At 37.5% G+C, this 26,751-nt stretch overlaps 1 protein-coding gene across 1 annotated transcript; it reads right to left on the bottom strand.

Annotated features, from left to right (window-relative positions):
• Positions 1-128: 128 nt before the first annotated feature.
• LOC112043574 (integrin alpha-PS5) lies at positions 129-25,517 on the bottom strand. Its single transcript, XM_024079056.2, has 25 exons — positions 25,380-25,517; positions 23,999-24,143; positions 23,069-23,175; positions 21,445-21,515; positions 20,718-20,760; positions 19,439-19,549; positions 17,803-17,886; positions 16,331-16,414; positions 15,115-15,203; positions 13,822-14,061; positions 12,982-13,081; positions 12,343-12,513; positions 11,218-11,315; positions 10,837-10,921; positions 10,054-10,187; positions 8,788-8,981; positions 7,704-7,902; positions 6,798-6,967; positions 5,940-6,018; positions 5,270-5,362; positions 4,573-4,720; positions 4,065-4,134; positions 2,223-2,334; positions 1,519-1,578; positions 129-360 (listed from the first exon to the last, which is right to left on the bottom strand). The coding sequence occupies exons 1-25, from the start codon at positions 25,384-25,386 to the stop codon at positions 229-231; spliced, it is 2,826 nt and encodes a 941-aa protein (XP_023934824.1). The 5' UTR covers positions 25,387-25,517; the 3' UTR covers positions 129-228.
• Between the last annotated feature and the right edge of the window lie 1,234 nt (positions 25,518-26,751).

Raw genomic sequence — 26,751 nt, 5'->3', positions numbered from 1 at the left:
CGATAAATGGGCTATCTAACACTAAAAGAGTTTTTCAAATCGGACCGGTAGTTCCTGAGATTAGCGCGTTCGATGAAACAAATAAACTCTTCAGCTTTATAATATTACAACACAGTCAAACAACTACATTAGAAATTATATTTAATAACATAATTTAAATAAACATCTATGAACACGTATTTGGATCTATGACAACTAAACTCCATTAAATTAGTTAACATTTTCACATCAATGACTTATTAGTTCTGCATCGCTGTGGTCTTCGTTGTGGTCACCGCCATGATCTACATTGGACCCTATGTGAGGCTCTACCCCTAAGATTACATCTTCACCTTCAGCAAGTTCGTTACCCTCACGATTCTGAAATTACCATAAAACATATTTTAAAAGCAGTTATGACAGACATGTCAGGAAAAACATCGTGAGGAAACCTGCATAGCTGAGAATTGTCTTAATTTTACGTGTGTGAAGTCTGAAAATCCGCATGCGTGAGTGCATAGCCTAACTCCTCTCAATCTAAGAGGAGATTCAACAGTGAGCCGAATATGAGTTGTTAATGAATGAAGGATGATGATGACAGTAAATATCATTACAAAACATGAAATAATCGGAGAATACGCCCAGGAAGTTTTCGAACTTTTTATCATTATAGAACTGCCAGGCATCGCTGTAACCTGCATCCATATGTAGTTGATCTCCCTTGGACTCGTATAAAGCATATTTTGGCATCGTATGATTCGCACTGTGAAGTTATGGATTGTCCATCCAGCTTCCGTTTTTCATACCACCTACAATATGGGTATCAAGTTAAGAGTAAATAGACAACCTTCCAGGCAATCGCATTCCACCATAGGTTGCGTCATGGCTTACCATCAAGGCTTGATCGCAGGCAAGCGCTGGCCCATACAACATAAAAAACTATTGTTTTCTCTTCTGACCGTAGGCCTAAGTAGGGTAGAGCTGTAATCTCAACAGAGTCCTGGTTTGATTTCAAGTTCGGTATAGCATTTTATGTCTTCTAAATTGTCTCAGGTTTCCTCTGATGGTAGGCTTCGGCCGTGGCTAGTTACGGCGGCAAAGACGTACAAGCGATTTATCGTTCCGGTTTCAGTTCCGGATGCCATGCAGAAACTGTCAGAGGTATGAGTACAAACCTTGTAAGTCTGCTCCCATCGCATACTGCATCGTCACTTAACATCAGGGCCTGTAGCTATGTGGCACGTCCATTTTCTTTCTACAAACGCTTCGGATATTACAAAATGTATGGGAATGATATTCACTATCGACAGATCACGTGATCGAGTTGTTGATCGGATCTGTCATTCGTATACTGTTGGTTTTCGAAGCGTTAGCGTCTGTAGAAAGAGAATTGACGTGCCAGATGGCTACAAGCCCAGGTAAGATTGCAGTCAAAGGCTAACTTGCCAGTGGATAAAAAAAGTCTTCATTATTTTACTACTACCATTACAACAGAAAAAACATATGTAACTCGTAGTGCGGATAAAACTATGTACTCACTTCTTTCTGTGTTTTCAAATCTTCCAACTTCTTCTTCTCTTTCCTCTCAAAGCAATTGTACTGAAAATATAAACAAAAAATATAAATAATGTTAGTGCTACCTTATAATCGATTGGTTCAAATTTAAATTATAAATATTATAAATATTTATAATAAAATAAATAAATAAATAAATATTATAAATATTTATAATTTAAACATTTCTCATTATAAATGTTAAGTAAACTGAAATTTCCTAATTTATATTAGGTATCAATACAGTAAATTGGTTCGATAGTTATTTAATGAATAGAACGCAGCACATTGAGATAATGCAGGATAACGGCAAGAAGTGCGTATATTCCATCACTAAAGTTAGCAGAGTTGTTCCACAGGGGTTAATTATAGGTCTCATTTTGTACATACAATATGTAAGGTATCTAAAGACAAAATATTTGTGAAACACTACTTAGATATCCCTAAGTATAATATTATAATCATCACTCGCACTAACGGCCCATGACAGGGCTGACCGCTCTCCATATATAGTAGTGGATATAGAACTTAGACCTACTACGCTGTTCCAACATTAATGAATGAATAAAAATTGATCCCGCTCAATTTAATAAAAATCGATGGCTTAACTTACTCTCCGAGGCACTCTCAAAGAGGAATATGGGCAGGACATCAATATCCAAACCACATAAATATATAAAACGTAGTACCTTGTATAATATGCATCCAATCAGAAGTAGGATCAGCAATCCAAATAATAACGCTATAATGATGACCCAAGAAGACACAGATTTTCTATTAATAACCAATGTCGTTGTAATACTGAAAATAAAAAGAAAAGGACACGATCAGACTAATTTTTTTTTTAAATAAATAAATAAATATACTTAAACAATACACATCACTATCTAGCCCCAAAGTAAGCATACAGAGTTGCTTGTGTTATGGGTGCTAAGATAGTTGATATAATAATATTAATATACAACTACATACTACATATAAATACTTATATAATGTATAAATACACACAGACACTGTAAAACACCCATGCTCAACACACAAATATTTTCAGAAAGCAGGGTCACTATCCACTGCGCCACGCGGCCGTCAAAGTATTGAGTACTAGAGGACGCCCGAAATTTTGTCTGCTATCTAACCTAACCTAACCAAATTCAGTTTTACGATCGGAAGATATAGATTTTTCCGGAATAAAAAGTAGCTAATCTGTTAATCTAGGATATAATCTATCTTCATTCCAAATTTCAGTCAAACATATTGAAGTAGTTTTGTGTGAAAATCTAACAAATACACTACTCACAAAATGTAACTACATACTCGTACATCCATCTATATATCCGTACAAATTTTCGTATGTATATTTATATATACCTACTCTTAAACTTATAATAAAACTGTACCAGGTCTAACTCTGTACATTGAAGATATTTTGAATTTGTTTGTTAGAGGGCATTATATAATCGAAACTCAAGCCACAATTATTTTGATTTTAGGTCTGTCTGTTTGTATTTAATGTTGACCGGGCATAACGCTAAACCTACTGAATGAATTTAAATGAAACTTGGCATGATATAAGACCATAATGCGTAGAAGGTTAAAGGATACTTTTAGTCCCGAAAATAAAATCAGAAAGGGGTGAAACAAGGGTTGAAATTTTGTATGAAAGGTCCTTCATTTTTCAAGTTACATTTGTAAAAATTGGTTTATTACTACCAAAAAAAATACTACAAATAATGTCATTCAAGATTTCAAAATTCCACCCCAGAATGGTTAAAAAGGGATTTAAGTTTTTTTAACATAAATCGTTCATGGTTTTTAATAAGTGGACTATTTACTGTACATAACATATTCGAAAATATAAATAGAAGGGTGTGAAATAGGGGTTGAAAGTTTACATCGATATCCACGCGGGCGAAGTCGCTGACGTCCACTAGTTTATAATATTAGAAGGAGTAATTGGTTCATCAATGATTAACGTATTTATTAGTGACGTACCAACAATATTCAATCGTTATGAATTGCGCTTTTAACTACGAGTAATTCTTTTAGCAAAACTGGTAAAAAGGATGCATAGATGAAATAGAATCTATTCCATCTATTCATCCTGTGTAACTAGTGTGTGTAATAGATGATGAATAGACTAATCAACGAGTTCTTTTTAAGCCAACCTTTTAAAGGTAGTCACTAAAAAATATGAACAAGGTGTCAATTAATTCGAAACAGCAAGTGTATGACTTTTGAAATAAAACAATTTCGGCTCACATAAATTGCAAAAGTTATAAACAATTTATACTAAAAACTAAACATATTTTTTTGCAAATATTTCAATGAATATAGACTTAGAAGTATAACCCGACTTCGTAAACAGGTGTCTAACGAAACAAGAAAATATTTCAGAGTGAAATAGAGAAATGCATAGATACAAAAATGGTCAAGGAAGAGCCGTGGTCATACATACATACATACGAGTACATACAGAGACTGTCAAAATCATTACGGATTTAAAGTATGTAATTAAACATATGCTTACTTACTTTTTAGTGACTGATTCGCCCTCCAATAAAGTTAACGTTAACTGTGAAAATACAATCACTTTCGTCTCATCTGTAAAAAGATTGACAACTGGTTTTTATAGGATTATACCTCATTATTATTTTTAGAGAACATAATTTGCATCAAATAATTATTATATATAAATTTATTCTTTGAAATTTGGGATACAAAAGACAAATTGAGATAGTAGTAGGTAGGTGTAATTTTTTTTTGTTTGAGAATACATAGTCCTGCTTGTGCAATTAAAAGATAATTAAGTACCTACATAACAAACTCTTTGAGCATTAAAAAGCGATGATGTAAAAATTACTTAATTTCATAATTGTCTATCAAATAGCTAAGAATAAAAAAAAATTCTTATTTATTTGTTACCTTTAGTGTCTTATTGGAATATAAACAAAATAATCCTACCCTACCTATATCCCTATATCGTTTCTCCTCAATAAAATCATCATGTATCTAAATACCAATCCAAATGACCAGACTTACCTAACAAATTAGGTAAAATCTCAGCATCTATAAACACATCTAATATGTCGTTTTTAAGCAAGTCTCCAATATCACATTGTACACGAAAGTCTTTAGTCTCTTTCTTTGCATCGAAATAACACTCTGTCGAATTTGCGCCTCTTCGTATCTAAAATTAGAATAATAATTAATTTTAGGTTAGTAAACACATAGTTCATAGACTCAGTTAGATTTAGAGGTTCTAAGTTCGATCGTGGGTCGGATTTTTATAGTGGTTTTAAGATAGCATGGGTACGGTGACAGTTGGCTTATGACGTCCATAATACGTACTATTATCGCGAAACGCTGCCAACTATCAAGAGCGAAATGAAATGTCACCTGCACCATGCTATACGAAACGAACTGTAAATATTCTTTTTGAGCTTTTCTTTCTTTCAAGCAATTACCAGTAAAATTCTTTGAAAATATAAAGATAACCTCTTACTTATTACTATAAAATCTATTTTGTTATATCAATCTTTATTTTCTCAGTTGTGACAAAATTGTCTAAATGCCCGAGCATTTTGAAGTGTATATATGTGAAATAGTGAACAATATCTAATTGCAATATCATATCACAACAAAGCACAAAGTTTTGAAAATTGCTTAAAAATTGCATATTTTTGATCGATTGTACTTCATGGACATAGTAACTCCTATTACTATGCTAATTACTAACCATAATATTTTTTGGATACTGTATATAGTTTCTGTTTTCTAATAATAAATCCCACTTTAAATGCGTCCAGATTAGTTTGCCATTGTTCATGATCTGAAAAAAGAATTATAATTTAATCAATTATTTTTAAAATAAAAAACAGACACCATTAAAAATACCATCGAAAATGAAACAGATTTTACACAATTTATTATTACGAATTTGCACAGAAATTAAGGGCCAAAGCAATTCGCTGTCTGAAGGATAACTGCCTTCTGTATCGGACCCATGATTCAACAGCCAAGCGAATATGGCTTAAAGCTTATGGCGTTGTCGAAGTTTTTCGCTCTAAGACCGTTAACTGAAACCAATACAAATCCCGATATTTTAAAAGTAATTCAACCGACAAATACAAAAACTAACAAAAGATACTGCACTGAGACTTAGTAATTAATTTAGTTCTACTTGTTTATTTTTAACCGACTTCAAAAAGGTGGAGGTTCTCAAGTTGATCGGTATGTTTTTATTTTTTTTTTTCTCCTTCACTGTACTTTCCTTTGTGATCCACCTTCTATGTAAGTATATATTTATTTGTAATAAGAATTTCGTTTTACTTAATGTAACAGAAATCTCGCTCTGAACAAAACATAAATGGTCACGCAAGTTTTATCAAAACGGGAATTATATTTACCGTGTAATGATGTTGCAATCGTGCGACGTTTTCGAGGTCGCTGCTTGTTATCTCAATGGGTTCACTCGGTGCGGAATTCCTACAAAAATATATAAAACATCGATTTTTCCTCATTTTTGTGCACTGACAATGCAAAACTTTGATATACGGATCTGGGCGGTTTTAAAACTCACGTGATACAACGTCGGAGTATGCACGACTAGTTTCGAACACATACGGGGCCCTTAGTCATAAGCTGGTTCTTGCAACGCGGCACGATCAAAAGTGATCGTTTGACTGAACTGAAACTGAAAGTTTGGATCGTGCCGCATTGCGAGAACCAGCTCATGACAAAGGGCGCCGTGTGGGTTCGAAACTAGTCGTGAGTTAAAACTCAAACATTCATATTAGTTTATTATGAAACACGGTTAAAACCGTAACCGTAATAAAATTTATTTTATTTATTTACAAATTAATATACATTACCCGCTACATATTGGACACGTTGAATAAATTCGCATTGACAAAAATAGTTAGTCAATTTAATATTATAATCCTTTAATTTGGAGATGTCCCACTGTCGATACATTGTTTGCCCCAGAAAAAAAGGTAATGCGTCACAATGAAACTTTTACTTTTGGGTAATGTCTTGATTAATTATAAATTTTATTTTTCATCTTAGATAGCGGGGTTATTGCGTATTGACAATCATAACATGTCGCATAATACCAATCTAGAAGGCAAAAATTAAAATGATTTTAAAACCACTCTCTTTCCCAGTTTATCTTTCAATATAAAAATTGTAACGTAATGTTAGCACGTTTATATTATTGGGACAATTTTGGGACATCTCTATTAAACAAACAAATGATAAATTACCCTATTAAGTGTATTCCATAGTCATAATGCAACGCAAAAGATTTGTTGGCAGTGATTTTTTCAGCTCGATTACTGCAGTTGTTGTAAATTTCATACTGGATAGTTATACTGTTCACGTCCTTTTTCCTAATGGTTAAAGAGTCCATTCCCAACTCGATGTTTGTGATATTCTGAAAATATGAAAGGCAGAAAAGGTTTAACCTCTCGTTTAGTTTTTTTTTTTTTATTGAGAAAGAAACAATTTTTTTTTTTAATTGTTTAGTTCAATTATTCATTCTAATTAACGATTTAAGTAACCGATTTCAAGAAAATGGAAGTGGTTCTCAATTCGATGCGTATGTTTTTTTAAGGTTTGTTACCTCTTAACTACGTCATTTATTAACCAATTTTGAAAATTATTGTTTGAAAGAGTATACTTCCAGATTGATCCCATTTAATTTTCACGAAAATCAGTTTTGTAATTTAGTGTTAAAATCAAAAGAACTGAAATAGGTGAACAAATTTTTTTTTCGTACCTATGTACTTTTTATAGCTCGCTTTGAAAGTGGTGCCTAAAAACAATAAACTTTATGAGCCTATTTGACATAGCACCATACAGTAAATAAGGGCGAAATTAATATTGTTTATATTAAATTCAATATGAGTCAAATACCATAATGACCCCGGCGACCCCGCACTAGTAAGCGCAGTGTTGGCCGACCCCCCAAGCGAGTCGCAGGGATTCGCTGGATGCAGGTGGCTCAGTATCGTGATGTTTGGAAGTCCCTACAAAAGGCCTATGTCCTGCAGTGGATGTCCATTGGCTGATGTGATGATGATGACATAATGAACCTGCGTAGCCGCCATTTTGGTTCAATTTACTTGCTGGGAGTCTATACGTACGTAACATCAAACAAAGTATCTTACCCAGTCATTATTACTACGCAACGGGAACATAGGTCTACACAGCATCTCATCGCTATCGAGCACGCAAAACGACGGGGCGCGTACTATCTTCACTCCTTGCACTCGTACCAAGGCACACGAATTGTACGCCGGCTCACCGGAGTTGTGGACGATGAGCGAGAAATACTCCTTGTCAGAAGAACCCACTGTGTATGTATCACTTAAAAAGTAAGGACAACGTATTAAGAAAACTTTACGCATAATTGACCTCTTTGCTTATCATGACTAAGTTTTTCATTCTCTTATTTTTATTTATAAATAAACCGAAAGCGAAAGCTTCTTGAGATGTTGGTCGAAGCTTTTTGCTATGAGACCATTGACTGAAACGACTATCGGAACAATAATAGTTGACTCAACATTCCACATGTCGGTAATCTCGTGAGCAAGGTCCAAGTATTTTGATACTTTTTCCTTTTCAGCTTTAACCAGATTATCGACTTACCATGACTAAGGTGATTATTATTGAACAATAAGATCAGACAAACTTTATTATGTTAACATGTTATGAATCACGACTTAAAGTTGAGGGGAGTGAAGGTTCCGTTACACTCTCCAACGGTTCCTGAAAGTCATCTTGATTGACCCATCTTCTTGTAAACAAACCGAACTAACACTACCTTGCTCCAAGTTGACAAACTTGGGCAAGGTAATTTAGGCATGGAAACCGCTTTTTATAAAAGTGGTTTCCATGCTGTGAAAACTACCCTGTGGAAAATTACTCAACAATGTTATTGAGTCAAACTTACACGTAATACATTTTAACAACTTTTATAGAGCAACAATTTTGTCAGACCTACACGATTTTTGCGTAACTTTAAACATATAAACAGCGCACGCAACGCAAGATCCATGGTCCTTTGTGTTTTAACCATTAGTTCTTCTCGATTGTCCAATTGTCCAAAACAATTTCAATTTCAATTTTTCACGCAGTCCGAGTTTTGCAACTAAATATTAGTCATATTAATTATTAAAGTAATATTACTAATAATTATTAAGTTATTAGTTATATTAATTTTATTAAAACTATTTTTTATTTACAACTCACTTGATCTTGGTGTAAAACTCTGCAATCAAATTCGGCTGACAAACTTCTGTTTTGCATTCGGACACCCACAACTCTCCCGCCTTGGATGTAACGCTTCGTTCGCTTCGAATCACTCTCCCTTCATACGATGTATTATCCTTATCAACCAAATCCACAGACAAGATGTATGATATGGGCACAGCATAGTTTCCATCCTAAGAAAATTCAGAAAACCTTAAAAAAATATTTGTTACTCGCACCTAACCTAACCATTAAACTTTAAAGCTTCTATATCTTCACGGGCTAGACCTTACCATAATGTCATTTGTTATCGCCGCGTTGCAACGACTTGCGATACGGACGGCTTAAGTGTGCTCGTGGCATTCGAGCCGTCCACATCTCTTGTTGTGTAATTCTTTATGGGTTACTTGGGATAGGCGGGAAGAGTGACTTGAGTGGAAAAAGGGAGTGTTAGATATCTATCAAAGGCGCCTTTAACCCTACACACAACGTTCACAAGTGCGTGACTACATTTAAGGTCATTCTGGGGCCTTATTTTGGTTACAGTTTGATTTGTTAATTAAGTTGTCCTGACAAATGTTGTGAATCATAGCCTTTGTTCGACATTAGTTTTCTTATTTTTGTAATCACTTTTGAGTCTGCTAAAACATTCCATAATGTTTCGAAATTTCATACCCTGGCCTGTAGCCATGTATCACGTTGATTCTCTTTCTACAAAAGTTAACACTTCGAAAAAAATGTATGGGAATGACATTCGATCAATCGATAACTTGATCACTTGACCATTGATTATAACGAGTGCCATTCCCATACAGTTTTAAATTTTGAAAGCGTTTGCGATTGTAGAAAGAGAATCGACGCACATGGCTATAGGCCTCTGTCGGCCATTTAATTTACTCAATTCGTATTTACCTCTTACAGAGGTAACAGTATCTACGCCCTTTAAAAAAGATGGACAGATATCATGATAGTTTTGTAAATAGTTCTGGTAAGCTCCCTTAAATCATCACGGAAAGGCCGAGATTCGATCCCCGCCCGTTGGATTACTATCAAACTACTAACTCAGCCTTATCCGACTAGTTGGAGGGGCCAACAGAAATATTGATCATAGTATGTTTAGAAGATACGGAAAAGGAAAATACACTTTAACAAAAGCCCTTGTGATTTCTCTAGAACATTCATACCTAAATTGATCGATAAGTTTAGTTGTTTAGTAAAATATTGTTGCAAGCTGTAGTCTTCTAATAACGATACTTTATTACTTACACTTGGTGTCATAATTTTCGATTTTTTATTATGTCTTTCGACCTTATCTAATGTTATGTTGTAATTTAAAATATTATCTTTTTCCGCATCGAGTGTTACATCGGGGTGCTCTATTTGAAAATGAACTCCAAGAACTGAAAATAAAATAATAAAAATTATGTATAGGTATTATGTAAAGTACAAACTGTGTTTTTTACTATTAAAAAAATCTGATGAACATTTTGTTTCGTGTCTATTTTCAATCTTTATTTTGAAACAAGCCGACGCTCCTCGGTTTCACCCGCGTAGTACCCGTTTCCGTAGAAATACGGGGATAAAATATAGCCTATAGTGTAGCTTCCCAACAGTGTAAAAATCTTTCAAATCGGTGCAGTAGTTTTAAGGTGGGTACAGATTGGTGCAATGCAACATGTAATGCAACATGCAATGCAAGAATTTGACGTCCATATTGCTGCAATGTATCACGAATGCTCGTGGTTTGGACGCCTCGCGCCCACGAACTGCGCCTGGGTCGCGCACGCTCCGAGCGTTACAACTCGTGCGCGGTTCGATCCGAGATTTGTCGGTTTTTGGAACGAACACAAAGGGGCGCGCAGTGTGCGCAGGACTGAGCCGACTGATTCGTAGTCAATGCGCGTACCGCGCGCGCCACACGTCCAAGGCAGCAGGGAACATGCAATCTAAGGCAGAATATTATATTACATGTTGCATTGCACCAATCTGTACCCACCTTTAGAGGCAATGCAAACAAACAAACAATATATTAGTATAAATAAAACTTACTTGTACTGATGTCTTTAGCAACTCTGGGATAAACGACATTAACAACGATTTCAAAATCTATATGAGATGTATCGTTCCGGATAGTCTGAAAAATGTTATATGAAATATTATGAAGTGACAGTGGTTGTACCATTATTTTGTGGTAGAGGAAACACCTCGTCCCATTACTTGTGACCTTGGGAGTAGCACCACCAACAGTACGGTCAAATAAATGAAATAAAAGAAGGTACCTACACCATATGAACAAAGAATACAAAATAATAAATAAAAATATTTCAGTTATAAAAGCACCAGAAGCTTAAAACCAACCAGGCGCCCTAACAGACTACCTATAAAATCAAATATAGAAATCGGTCGATACAAGAAAAAAAAATTAAATACCTTCGTATTCGGAAAAATTGTATCCACGGTTATAGTAATAGATGGTAAGGGCTTGAATACGTAAACAACATTTCCTAGTGGCGCCCCCACGGATAATCCTGTAACAAATCATCATCATTCATCATTATCAACCCATATTCGGCTCACTGCTGAGCTCGAGTCTCCTCTCAGAATGAGAAGGGTTAGGCCAATAGTCCACCACGCTGGCCCAATGCGGATTGGCAGACTTCACACACGCAGAGAATTAAGAAAAATCTCTGGTATGCGGTTTCCTCACGATGTTTGCCTTCACCGTTTGAGACACGTGAAATTTAAATCCTTAAAATGCACACAACTGAAAAGTTGGAGGTACATGTCCCGGACCCGATTCGAACCCACACCCTCCGGAATCGGAGGCAGAAGTCATATCCACTGGGCTATCACGGCTCTCTGTAACAAATACCGGCTTACAAATCTTGCGCCCTGTCACGACTCACCCAAGGCTGGCAGTCCTTATACTAACAAAAAGCTACTAAGATGAGTTATACTTTCCGCGGTTGCAGCAGACGTAAAATAGATGCCCTATACTTAGTAATGGTGGAGCTTACTGTGCCGTTTAGAAATAACACCATGTTACATAACCATAAGGATCTTTTTTATAACATGACGCCGGCTACATATTTTAAGTATGGTGATCCAGGATTTCTCTGTATATAGCTTATCCATGTCAAATGGATTGGAGCGGCAGTATCACACATATTACTAGTACGATTTATTTAATAGAATAAGTTTGCTATAGTTTATAAGTTACTAACACATTCTATTTTTACTAACATAATTATGAGCCTATTGAAGCTAGAAATAAAGTATTATTATTAGCTTAGCTGGCAACTTCGTTCGTAACACTCCCAATATTGAGCGCGGGGCGGGGGGGCATGTAGCGAAGAATATATATATATAAGCAAACAATACATAACTTAAAATAATAAAGTTAAGAAATAACATGCGTTTTCTACCTTAATTTCAAATTTGTTTGTTGGTAAACAGTGCACATCGAGTATGGCTGTAGTATAAGTAGGTACGTCCTAGTATTCTTGTACAAAATAAAGATTTTCATATACAAATCAGTCAAACCATTCATCATACCATTTAATGCATTGTCGGAGTATTCAGGCAAGGGTAGGAGGCTAAGCCCGAAAGATTTGGCTTCGCTCTGGATCCTCTGCATCCATGTGCGGTTCTCAAGCAGTCCCGCACCGGAGTATATATACACGGCGCCCTTGCCTTCGTCTTCGAATGGGGCACTAATCACCACTTCTGAAAGGGATACCGAAATAAACATTTAAAAAAAATTACGCAAATCTGTCAACAAAAAATTTTGAACCACCGGACACTCGCGGGGGTAAAAAATTTAGTTTTTCATATATTCCGCCTGTGCGGATTTTCCGGAATAAAAAGTACCATATATATTATGTCGTTGTATAACCTCCCCTATTTTTGAGTGAGTTCCATTAAAATCGGTCCAGCTGTTCCATAGATTAGCTCGGACAAACAGACAGACTAACAGTAAGCTTGTTTGTGTTTTGGTGTCGTGTGAATAACTATAAGCACTTGAAAAACACAGTTATTTTGAAATCACAGACAGACATTTCAATATTATATATGTATTGATTGAAATTATAACAGCAGTTATCCCCCCTCCCTACACCTTTTTTGGGAATTGTGTAAGTAATAACACCAAAAGGTACAGGCTGCTTAATGAAAATAGGTGAAAAATACCAGTACCGTCTTTCATATCGCCATCCATATCTCCTAAGTTGGCTATCGCGTGGCCAAAGTAACCAGCATCTTTCTCTCCTTTTATAATCCGCTTCAAAGTAAAACTCTGAAACAGTAATTATTAGTTACTATTCAACCGATTTGCTCTAGATCGAGAACTAGGTCATTGTATCTTAGCCTTCCTCATTTTCACTTGGTACAAATAGCCCACCCTAGCCTTCGAAGTGTGCCACCAACATTGGTGTGCCAATCAGCAAAGAGGCACTCACATCTCATATATTAGCTATGCTTCTCACATCGTCATACGTAACGATGAAGAAGAAGAATATTACCTTTGTCACGTCGCCATTGTCACTCGGTACGTACAAATAGGCAGCGCCTTTATCATAACCACTTAAGTATGCCACAAATGTTTGCGCACCGACCAACAAAGAGAAGCACACGTCCCCTAAATTAGCTTTACATAACATTTCGCCTTATGTAACGATGAGAAAAGAAGAATATTACATTGGTCACGTTGCCATTGTGACTCGGCACGCACAAATAGACAGCGCCTGTGTCATAACCTTCGAAGTCTGCCACAAAAGTTGGCTCGCCGACCAACAAAGAGAAGCGCACGTCCCCTGAATTAGCTTTGCATAACACATTGCTGTATGTATCGACGAAGAAGAAGAATATTACCTTGGTCACGTTGCCATTGTGCACTCGGCATGCACAAATAGACAGCGCCTCTATCATAACCATTTAAGTCTTCCACAAATGTTGGCTCGCCGACCAACAAAGAGAAGCACACGTCCCCTAAATTAGCTTTGCGCCTTATGTATTAACGAAGAAAAAGAATATTACCTGTGTCACGTCGCCATTGTCACTCGGTACGTACAAATAGACAGCGCCTCTGTCAAACCCTTCGAAGTCTGCTACAAATGTTGGTGCGCCGACCAACAACGAGTCGCGCACATCGCCTAAATTAGCTTTGCATAACGCAGCGCCATACATGGCTCCTACAGATACGTCGTCACCGGACAGTGTGCTTTCCATTAATATCCTGTAGCGTAAATCAATCAATGTCTTGGAGAATATAAACACCTAGAAGAACAGAAATAATCTCAACACTTTATAATTTCTGGAATATTGGCAAATTAATGACTTACTTTACCTATTAAGAATAAAATTCGTGTAGTCGTGCGCGCTCAGAGATAATTATGTCGGTATCTGCCCGCTATTTGTCGACAATAATTGTGTCACTTTTCTATACACGAGGTATGTCGGTAACGTGTCTTAAGTCTACTAAGTACCTGTACACGAAGGCTTCTACCACCATTACCACCGACATCCCAATTCTGGACTACAAGGTAACTTGTCCCGTTTTCCCAACATTTCCCTTCACTGCCCTGCTCCTATTGATCGTAGCGTAATCAAAAGTATACTATAACCTGCCCAGGAGTATGAAGAATAATTGTACCAAGTTTCGTTAAAATCGGTCGAGTAGTTTTTGTTTCTATAACGAACATTCAGACAGACAACAATTTTACTGATTGCATTTATGGCATCAGTATCGATCACTAACCCCTGATTGTTATTTTGGAAATATATTTCATGTGCAGAATTGACCTCTCTACAGATTTATTATAAGTAAAGATTACGTAATAAAAAAAATAAAACGTTTGTTTTGTTTTTTGGAAAACAAGAACTCCATCCAAACGTCTGTTTAGATAAAGTTGTTATTTTTAACTGTGTAAGTGTCATAGGCCCCATAATGGGACCTCAGCGGCATCACCAGGGGTTTTGGGCGAGCGCAGAAGCATTGCATAATGGAACCTGAAGCATCCCGAAGACAGAAGAGATGGGCGGGACGACTGTTTATGGGCGTCTCCTTTGACATTCGGACCTAGGCTTAGAAGACCGTTCTGGAGGGAGTGTTTTAGGTATAACTCCAGGCGCCCTTGAAATCATGAGTTAAAGTAAAAAACCCTAGTACTGGTCGCGTCAGATATCGAAGACTTCGCCGGTGAAGTCAAAGTCTTAAGGAACTGTACCTTTATTTTAAAAATTGACGAATTTTAAAAATAAAGATGGGCATTTGTGCAGCTTTACATAGAATCTACAATTGATAAAATAATGTGTTAATCAAATAGATACCTTTCCTGCCCCGTAATCACCATAAGTGGTGCTAACTGCATAATCATGTCCCGTGTCTGATAACATTTTGCCATTGATTATGCTGTATCCTGCAACGAAAACATGACACATGGATATAGTCGTAACTTAGCTTTAACGCCTTTTCTGTTCTGTGACATGTATCAATTTACCTATAGGTAGGTAAGTTACTGTAGGCAATTTTGTAATTTGGACCGTAGTGGCTTTGAAACGTGGTCTGTTGCAAGGAGGGATTACGAGTATGACAGTTTTTTTTAAACTGTATATGACACCGTAAAATTACAAATACCGTTAGGTTATAATCTATCTCGAGAGATTGTGAACTGTCGAAAGATTGTGGAGATACATACTCCTAAGATCCGGAACTTGAGTGGCTGAGAAACGTTAGGTTAGATTTCAGTTATCATTCTTCCTTACAATCTATCGAATATAATTATGACGTTAAATTGTAAGCAGTGTGTTGCGGTACACAATCTTTCGACAGTTTACAACCTCGCGAGATACTTAGATTATAATCTAACAGTATTTACAATGTTACGGTGACATACAGGATGTCCCGTAAATAGTTCGACATACTTTGGAGGATGATAGCTGACATCAAAGCCTACTAAAATAACGAAATAGGTATATGTTTATTTGAAATTATATAATATTGTTTATTTTGTTGTATGTTCGAACATCTTATATAAATAAATATTCAACCCAGTCAACATCCCAATTGTTGTAAACTGATTTCAAAAAAGGAGAAGGATACACGTTACACCATTGTTTGTATTTTACTTGGTTTGTTTTTGTAAAATTTTGTTATTTTGTTTTTGGTGTAATAAAGTGTTTTATTATTATTATTAAAAAAAGGATCTCAATTCAACGCGTATGTTTTTTTTCAATGTTTGTTATCTCATAACATCGTAATTTTTAACTAATTTTGAAAGTTCTTTTGTTGTTTGAAAGATTATACTTCCAGATTAGTCTCATAACATTTTCATGAAAATCGGTTTAGTAGTTTTTTTTTTAAATCAAAATAACTGAAGTACGTCTTTGATGTCGGTTATATTTTTATGTTAAAAAGATTATTGCTGTATTGATTAGCTGGCGCTGGGTGGGTTCAATGAGGTATGACCGTAAATCTAAATCAATATCCCTTAACCGTGAAGTTTCAAGGCTTAAATGCTAAGTATCATGCAATAAATCTACTTACCAAAATTATTCATAGATGTTGTGTTGAATGTAAGGTACTTTGTCCGATGTAATCCAGTAGTTTCGTCATAAATCTTAATTACATCTAAAACAAATAATTTGCAGACATTGTTGTAATCTCGATCTACATTCGATAAATCGATAATTAAACAAAGGACAATTAAATAATCTTATAATAATAATTACATTGCTCTACTGGGACCGAACGATTATCATTGACAGGTATATTGTTGCCAATAGACCTGATATAGTGCTAGTTGATCGGTCGGTGCGCCGTGCAATAATTGTTGATATCACCGTTCCACATGACGATAATCTGGTTAACGCTGAAAAGGAAAAAGTATCAAAATACTTGGACCTTGCTCACGAGATTACCGCCATGTGGAATATTGAGTCAACTATTATTGTTCCGATAGTTGTTTCAGTCAATGGTCTTATAGCGAAAAGTTCGACTGCTGGATCAAGAGTCCGATACCTACAGAAATGATTCTTGAGACGGCGAGTATTGTGAGGAGGTTCCTCACTCTGGAGCCCTGACCGCCGGTTGCTTGGGGCAGGGGGAGGGTTGATTTTTTTTTTATAAATTTTTAATAGTGTATTGTATTTTATATTTCAATTGACATTGTTAAAAATTAAAAAAAAGGACTAATAAATAAATGAGAGAAAATTACAGGATTAACAGTCAAATAACTTGATGAACTCATCTTGATCGAAATGCATGTAAAAAAGGAAAGCCAAGACTTTGGAAATTAGTGGCGTTACGCGCCAGAGCCTCGGAGAGTACGTTAAGGGACAAAAGAGTCCCATTCATTACCCGCCGTGCCTAATTGGAGCAGCATGGTGGGTCTACACTACACATATATTTTGACGGCCTCCGTGGCCCAGTAGAATGTGCGGGGGATTTACAAGACGTAGATCCTGGGTTCGATCCCCGGCTGGGCTGATTGAAGTTTTCTTAATTGGTCCAGGTCTGGCTGGTGGGAGGCTTCGGTTGTGGCTAGTTACCACCCTACTGGCAAAGTCGTTCGGATTTAGCGTTCCGATACGATGCCGTGTAGAAACCGAAATGGGTGTGGATTTTCATACTCCTAACAAGTTAGCCCGCTTTCATCTTAGATCGCATAATCACTTACAATCAGGTGAGATTGTAGTCAAAGACTAATTTATAAAGCATAAAAAAATATGTATCCTACTAATCCTACTAATATTATTAAGGCGAAAGTTTGTGTGTAAGTATGTTTGTTCCTCTTTTACGCTGCAGCTACTGAAGCGATTTGGCTGAAATTTGAAATAGATTTTACTCTGGATTAACACATAGGCTACTTTTCATCCCGGAAAAATCCATGGTTCCCGCGGGATTTGTGAAAAACTGAATTCCACGCGGACGAAGTCGCGGGCGTCCGCTAGTCTCACATAAAAGGAGGAACGCCTGGCTATGCAGTGGGCCATAAGCAGTAAATGGTGATGCCTCACTTGGAGCTAAGCCTGGACTCGCGACCCATACTGAGTGGTTATCATCGACGTTCACACTCCATCCAAAGGAGTCGGTGCCGTAATCTGCAACAGAAAGTCTCAGTTTAGTAACTACTTAAGCCTCGTATTCACTACACAACACGTGACACTCCACAAGACCGTCTACGGCTACCACGGTTTGTTGTTTGTCCCTGTACAGCGCTGTCAAGTCGAGCATTCTGTAAAGTTACAGTGACATCGTTCGTTGGTATAAACATAAAGTTCAAAATTCGAATAAACGTGTTATAGGCGAAACGATCGTCGACGAGTGTATAATAGTAGAATCTCCTCCAGATTATTGATTTCCAGGGGTCCATGGGAGACTCGACAGGAGTCTACGTTGGCGTGACGAAAAAAATGGGGGTTCACAATTACACGAAAATGTATCTATTTTCATGATGGTTAAATACCGAATGGAGATTTTTGGAAAGAAAATAAATATAAATTGATTTGTTTTGTGAGCTGACCAGAACTTATTTGAACACTTTTTAACTGCCCAACTTAACTTTTTCCACATTCTGCACAATCAATTAATTAACAAATCATATATTTTTTTCGAAACTTTTAATTCGTGGTGGCTGTTGATTCAACCGCAACGCAGTTTTCCATAGTTAGATCAATTTGTTGAGTTTTAAAAATGCAAAATTATTTATTTCAAACTAAGCCGGTAGTTTACAAGCGCTTTTGAAATGTCAGGTCTGTCCGTTTGTAGTGAACTTAAGACATGATTTTAGGTAAATAAATGTAGCATGGTCTACCGAAAACAGCAAAATTTTGAAAGTGATTTACGAAAAAAGAAAGTTAGGGAACCTCTGCCCCAGATGTTGCCAGGTGAAAACGTGACGCGTACGTACGTATACGTACATTAAACGTACAAGTATATTTACGTATAGTGTACCTATATTGTACGTAGTTGTAATGAAAGTGAGCTTTAAGTACCAATTACTTGGCGACAAGTTAGTTATGACTGATCATGTACATTTCCAATGCCCATTCGATCAAGAAACGCAAACGCCTGTCAGAAACGCAATCCTCCTGGAGCACATAATATGTACTACTAGCTGACGCTGCGCGATTTCACTCACGTGGTTCCCATTCCTGTAGGAGTATGTGGATAATATAGCCTATAGCCTTCCTCGATAAATGGGTTATCTAACGCTGAAAGAATTATACAAATCGGACCAGTTCCTGAGATTAGCGCGTTCAATCAAACAAACAAACCAACTCTTCAGCTTTATAATCTAATATATAAAATTCTCGTGTCACAGTTTTCGTTGCCATACTCCTCCGAAACGGCTTGACCGATTTTGATGAAATTTTTTGTGCATATTCAGTAGGTCTAAGAATCGGCCAACATCTATTTTTTAAACCCCTAAACCCTAGGGTAGGGTAGTGGTAGGGTAGGGGTATGGTATAGGGATAGGGTAGGGGTAGGTTAGCGTAGGGTAGGGGTAGGGTAGCGGTAAGGTAGTTGTAGGGTAAGGTAGGGTAGGGTAGGGGTAGGGAAGAAGTGCAAATAAATAAATTAATAAGTCAAAGCGAAGCTTGAGCGGGTCCGCTAGTAATAGTATAGATACGAATACAGTTATGTACTCACTAAAACTACTGTCTATTCGCTCTTGTTCTTCTATGTCCGCCAGTGTAATCGGTTCTTTAGACTTATCTATATACTGTATGTAACACTCGCCGCGTGATATTTCCATGGGTTCTGTGAATAATAATTATAGCAGTATAATATACTAAAATGCATCGCGCTTTTACGCGTGATTCCCGTTCCCGTAAGAATACGGGGACAAAATATAGCGACAGTCAAATATAACGTGACTTTCTAATAACAAAAGAATTATTAAAATCGGATCATTAGATCCCCTCCCCAGTGGAATCTGATTGCCTAGTGGGGGTTTACAATGTTTTCATACAGTGACGAATGACGATCGCGTTTACGTTTACGCGATCGTCACAATGTCAAACTGCCGCTAGGCACACCGGTGAGATTTCCTCCTACTAATACATATTCGGCTCACTGCTGAACTCGAGTCTCCTCTCAGAATAAGAGGGGTTAAGCCAGTAGTCCACCACGCTGGATTGGCAGACTTCACACACGCAGAGAATCAAGAAAATTCTCTGGTATGCAGGTTTTCTCACAATGTTTTCCTTCACCGTTTGAGACACGTGATATTTCAACTCTTAAAATGCACACAACTGAAAAGTTAGAGGTGCATGCCCCGGACCGGATTCGAACCCACACCCTCCGAGATCGGAGGCAGAGGTCATATCTACTGGTCTATCACGGCTCTGTATAGTACTAGATGGTAGGTATATACTATTTCAATATTGGTAATGTGCAATTAAAGTTAGTACCAAAAACAAATTATGTATAAATAATTATATTATGTGATGTGATGACCTATGGTTCCGAGACTTGGTCGCTAACTATGGGCCTCATAAGAAGGCTCAGAGTCACACAGCGGGCGATGGAGCGAGCTATGTCAGGAGTATCTCTGCGTGATCGAATCAGAAATGAGGAGATCCGCAGAAGAACCAAAGTCACCGACACAGCTCAGCGAGTTGCGAAGCTGAAGTGGCAATGGGCGGGGCACATAGTACGAAGAGCCGATGGACCTTGGGGTCCCAAAGTGCTGGAATGGCGACCCCGTACTAGTAAGCGCAGTGTTGGCCGACCCCCCACCAGGTGGACTGACGACATCAAGCGAGTCGCTGGGATTCGCTGGATGCAGGTGGCTCAGTATCGTGATGTTTGGAAGTCCCTACAAAAGGCCTATGTCCTGCAGTGGACGTCCATCGGCTGATATGATGATGATGATGATGATGATGATGATGATGATGAATTATATTATGTTGCAGTAATTACGTACGTCCATCCTGAATATGTGGGAGTTTTTTCCGTGGTGCACATATCTGTAACAAGGGAAAGTTATCAGAAAAAGAGCTAGTTATATCTGGGAAACAAAAATTCTTGCCCTTGCAAACAAACCCAGCACCATTTTAAAGTTTAATCATCAAGGAACTCATATTCGCCGTTCTGTCTGTCCGTGGTTTGCTCAGAGCAAATATCTGAAGCATGTTGCATGACATTAAGCACGCCAACAAAGTACAGGTAAAATATTGGAAAAAAAAAATATTTTTTTCATTAGTGTGATATTTTGATAAATAACTACTTAGATAATTAAAAAAGGTATTACAAAATTTTTCGTCTACCCCATGGTGTAGAAGTCCGTAGCCATCCCACTCTACCATACAGGGGATGAGTAGGGACTCAACCCTACCCCTAAATAACTCCTACCCTACCCTTACCCTACCACGCGACGAAAGCTTAAAAAATGGAGTAACTTCTCCCGTTTTCCCAACATTTCCAATCACTGCCTGCCCATGAGTATGAAGGATAATTGTACCAAGTTTCATTAAAATCCGCCGAGTAGTTTTTGTTTCTATAACGAACAGACGGACGGAGAGACAGACAGATTGGCTTACTAATTTCACTAATCACCCCCTGATAATTATTTTGGAAATATATTTCATGTACAGAATTGACCTCTCTCTACAGATTTATTATAGGTACAGATTATAATGTACTGTACGCACCACAAAACTGCCGGGTTTGTAATTTTTGATCGTCGCTCCAAACCAGTCGTGCTTTGCCAAGACGTACTTCCCTGTAATATGAATATTTTGTTTTACACTGCTCCTGCTAAATCTGCATTAATTATTTCTTCCTAGGGTGAATTAAGTATTTTTTTGGCATTGCGACCATCGATCATGATTGCGACACATAATTGGTAAAGCTTATTAATATTTTTGGTAGCGTCAGCTACTACCAGGATCCACAGGTGGCGGATGGTGGTACAACCTTGAGATATCATGGTTAACTGTATATGCAGTCACAGTCACTGACCACACACCGGCAGTATTGGAGGATGCAATGGGAACTCCTTGGGAAAGGGTTCCTTATAAAGCTGATTCAATGACCTGACCAGTAAATAAGCTTTTGCCCTCAATGACGGACAGCTACGCTATTGGTTATAGATTATAACACTGGAGGCTATTGAGGCTGAAACAGTTAATAATCAGATGTTGTACGGCGTTTGAGCAGTACACCACATTTATATGGTTACAAACAGTGACATGGAAGGCATCGGAATACATAATACTCGTATGTTCCTAGGAAAAATCATTATGGCTGAAGACATTTATAAAATGTCGTCAGTCCCCCCGTATGTTCAGTCCCCGGCAGACCTTAGATGGTCAGAGTGTGTTAAGAATTCCCGGGTCAGCTATAAAGCAATATAGCTTAGTACCTACTAATGGGTAATTTTTTTGCAGATCAGACAAGAGAAAAAAATCCTCAGTGCCTGAAGGCAAAAGTATTCGAACACGCGTGTTGCCATTGATGACTTACGGATAAGAGAGTTGTTCGCTATCTATAGGCCTCATAAAAAGGCTCAAAGTCACTCAGCACTATGGTGCGAGCTTGCAGTTTCTCTGCGTGATCGAATCAGAAATGAGGAGATCCTTAGAAGAACCAAAATCACTGACATAGCTCAGCGAATTGGAAGGAATAGTATCATATCATATAGTTCGAAGAGCCGTTGGACGTTGGGTCCCAAGGTGCTGGAATGTCGACCCCCCACCGAAAAGCGTAGTACCTATTGATCGACTCCTCAATAGGTGGACGTCAAGCTGGTTGCAGGGAGCCGCTGGATTGTAGCGGCTCGAGACCGTAGTGTTTGGAAGGCTATGCCAGAGGTCTATGTCCTGCAGTGGACGTCCATCGGCTGATAATGATGATGATAATGACATCTGCAGAAACTGTTCTTCTTTACTCTGGCCAAAATAACAGTTCATCCCATAGAAATGGTGTGGCGGTCATGTTACGTAAAATTTCACAATCTAGTGACAAAATCTTTATGCCCATTTCGAATCGTGTTATGTAGAAGCCAACAGAGGTTCTGCGGCATATTCATAGGAGGAAGCTTGAATGCTTGAAGTATGTAGAGTGAAACTCCAAATATGACCAGTTTATTTACAAGGAAAGATGAAGGGCAAAAGAAGTATTCTGTACTTACATACTAGTCAGTAGATACCAATTGACCAAAAACCCAATAGTTTGCGTCAATTTTTCCTGACCTAATCGTCTACCTTAGTTTATTGTCACTACTTTACCTCCTAAATACCAACTAGTATAATAAAATAAAAATTTAATGTAAACCATTCATTTTCAGCGGCGAAATTATTTCATCTCTTTTTGTGCCCTTTGCAAGGTTGAATTTAAATACTTTTCCGAATTTATCAGCCGCCGGCGCTCCAACCAATATCCTGAAATAAATAATAATTTATCGTTAGTTACAATGATAATTTTATACTAAGTATAGATCGGTTATAGGTAGGTCATATCACACGAAGAGATGACACAACCAGTACCTATTCTTGCCATCATTCCACGTGGGCATTGATTTGTATAGTTATTAGGAGAAGTGAACTTAAGTTACCATTGTATTCTTTCTGAACATAATAATATGTTATTTTGAGCAGACTCAAGTGGATTACGAATATAAGAAAATCAATTTCGAACAAAGGTTACGATTCACAACATTTGTCAGGAGGACTTAATTAAATCAAAATGTAACCAATATAATATGACCCTAGAATGGCAGAGATTGACCTTGAGTGGAGTCACTTGTGAACGTTGTGTGTAGGGTTAAAGGATTCTTTGACAGTTAACAAACACTCCCTTTTTCCACTCAAGTTACTCTCCCTGCCTATCCCAAGTAACCCATAAAGAATTACACAACAAAAAATGTGGACGGCTCGAACGCCACAAGCATACTGAAGTCGACTGGACGACGAGCGCCTTATATCGCAAGTCGTTCCCGACAACTGTTCGCTACCCCTCTCTAACTCCCGGAACTCATTACGGAAACAAGTCGCGCCACCTGACGTCATATCTCTCTCAGACTACTATTTCCTACAATATTAAAATGCCTGTGCTTAGCACTTACCTATACTCGTAAGAATAGGTTGTGCGGCGTGAGCCAAATTTCGAGTCCGCTCAGATATTGCAACACTGCAGGGTTGTGTTTCCGTACATGGCTCGAGTTCGGACTAGAAGCTTGGCACGACCTACACTTAAATTACTTACGTTTTATCTTCATATGCCATGCTATAACCAAAGTATGAATTTTGTTCCATACCGGTCGGCGGTGTCAAAGAAAGTATGGACGGCTCGTGTAGAAATCCGCATATTGGCAAAATTACTACTTGCACAACACAGATGACTGCAATACCTTGAAAAAAGTTACAAAATAAAAACGTGCTATTTTATAATTTAGATACCATGTTTTCATGGGAACAAGGGGATAAAATAAGTATATCTTATCACACTCACAAATAATCTTTTCGTAAAAGATTTTACAAAATTGGTTCAGTAGAGAGATTAGCTACCCCCTAAAACTTCACAAACTATACTCTATAAACCATTAGTATAAATAGATTTATGTAGACTAGATATTAGTGCTAGAGAGAACTTTTAAGAAGAAAATTGTGAAGTGGATTAATTAACAATTTCTCTTTATTCTCACGTAATCGTACTAGTTATTTCCTTTCTTCAACTTGTAAAGTAATTAAGTGTAAGTGACAATGGGCAGGGCAGGGGCACGTAGTTCTAAGGGTACATTTACACGAGCAGCACGTGTAAACGGCAGTTGGCAATTGTTGCCGACAACTACAGTCGACTGCAGTCAAGGGCAGTCGACTGCCGTCGACTGTCGCCAAGACATCGCCTACTGCAATTTAAATGAACCCTAAGAGTCGATGCTGGCAATACCAAACCGGAAAGCGCAGTGTTGGTCGATCCCCCATTAGAGGTAAACCTAATAAAGGTAAATAAAATACCCAATTTACTTTAACCCGTAAAACCGCTTTAGGTCAATTGACCTCGTATGTCTAGCGTCTTCAAGGGTTACGAGGTTGATGGACCTCGTACCACACCACAAAGTTCTAGTTTGAGGTCAAAAAACCTCGTACCGCACCAGAGGAAAGTACAGAAAAATCAGCATGTACATAACAGGTTACGCGATCAAATCTGCCCCTGTCAGATCTTGATCACGTGACTTGTCGATATCAAATGTCATTCCCATACATTTTTCTATGGCGTTAGCGATCGTAGAAAAAGAATCGACGAGCCACTTGGCTACAGGGGCTGATGTTGGAATCGCAAGGTAGCTTTAGAAACTCTTCAACTGAACAAGACAAACCCATTAAGTTTTACTCATCCGTCTAAAACGTTACACTTGGTACCACATGTTAAAATAATTATAAAAAAATCCCACTTTATTTTATATTCCTTTTGACTTCTGGCATTCTGAGGTAAATGTTTACCAAGTTATTTCAGTCATTAATTCAAATGACATCACCCTAAGACGATTGTTTCTCATAGCAAGTCATATTATAAGTACAAGTAGGTAAAATCTATCAAGTAGTAAGTAATCTACGTTTACTGAGATATTTAAATAAAGACTTACAGATCATTGTCCTCAAATCCAATTAATATAGCACCATTAAAACACATTTAATTCCATTGAATCCATTCAAAGTGGCACGTCCATCACAGCGATAATAAATCACATTAGTTGTGATGACTCAGAATTCAGTTAGGTAGGTAATGTCGAATATAAATAGGTTTTTCCGTAACCTAATAACGAGGACAAAATAAGTTCTAACAAGTGCTTTATCAATAAATTATATTATTTTACTAGGGGACGCCCGCGACTTCGTCCGCGGTAACTCGAAATAAACTTTGAACCTAACTCACCTCCTTCTATTTATATTTTCGAATGTTTAATATACAATAAATAGTCCTTACTAATCATCTTACAACTCGCAAACATCTTCATCACCATTGTACTCTTATCATCTTAATCTTGGTTGAAGATGTTAAGAGTAGAATTTTGAATAATCTTGAATTATGTAGGTACATTATATTTTAGTAGGTATCTTTTTTGTAGTATACATAACAATTTTTATCAATATAACTTAAAATATGAAGGACTTTCCATACTTACTTTCAACCCCTATTTCACTTTTACGATAAATAGTATCGTAGGTATAACTTTTGCATAGTACGTAATATGCAACCTATTTGCAATGTGTCAATGTGAAAATTATTTCTTGTCACTAATAAATAACAGTACATATTTCTCATGTCGGATCTTAGACCATAAAGACTTATAGCTTGGCAACTTCGTTCGTAAGACGCCCGCTGGTCCGCGCGGGCCGGGGTGCGTGTAGCGATGAATGAAAACCCACACGACTGATGCACCTCACTTCCCCGCACGCACAATTTCACATCCGCGCAGTAATTCCCCGCGTCGCCCGCATATCATGGGAGTGTCGAACTTGCCAGACTATAGCAGTAGGTACGATTACGTCCAATGGATGGGCCATGACATTTTGGTGTTGAGTCCGGCTCTTTAGGTAGCAAGGGTATCAACTCGGAAAAGGATAGTCACCGCATTGCCTATGTTTTTGACTTTGACTGAAGCAAGGCGATACAATTCCTATTAATGTGAGTCACAGTAAGGAGAGTTGATACGTTTGCTCTGACCCTTAACCGTGGATTAATAAGGCTAGAGCACACAGCACTGTCATGTAATAAATAGTGGCATAAACGTTGTTCATAAAACCGTTCACACGACGTTAATATTGCAAAGTACTCTAAAAACCTTGCAGGACAATGCCTTGTTTTTTTTTTTATTTTTTATTCTTTACAAGTTAGCCCTTGACTACAATCTCACCTGATGGTAAGTGAAGATGCAGTCTAAAAAGGAAGCGGGCTAACTTGTTAGGAGGAGGATGAAAATCCACACCCCTTTCGGTTTCTACACGGCATCGCAC

The sequence above is a fragment of the Bicyclus anynana genome, chromosome 5 (genome assembly GCF_947172395.1).
Source record: "Bicyclus anynana chromosome 5, ilBicAnyn1.1, whole genome shotgun sequence".
Classification (NCBI taxonomy): domain Eukaryota; kingdom Metazoa; phylum Arthropoda; class Insecta; order Lepidoptera; family Nymphalidae; genus Bicyclus; species Bicyclus anynana.
Note: the sequence above shows the minus strand (reverse complement) of the source record. Positions and strands in the feature narration are given on the sequence as shown.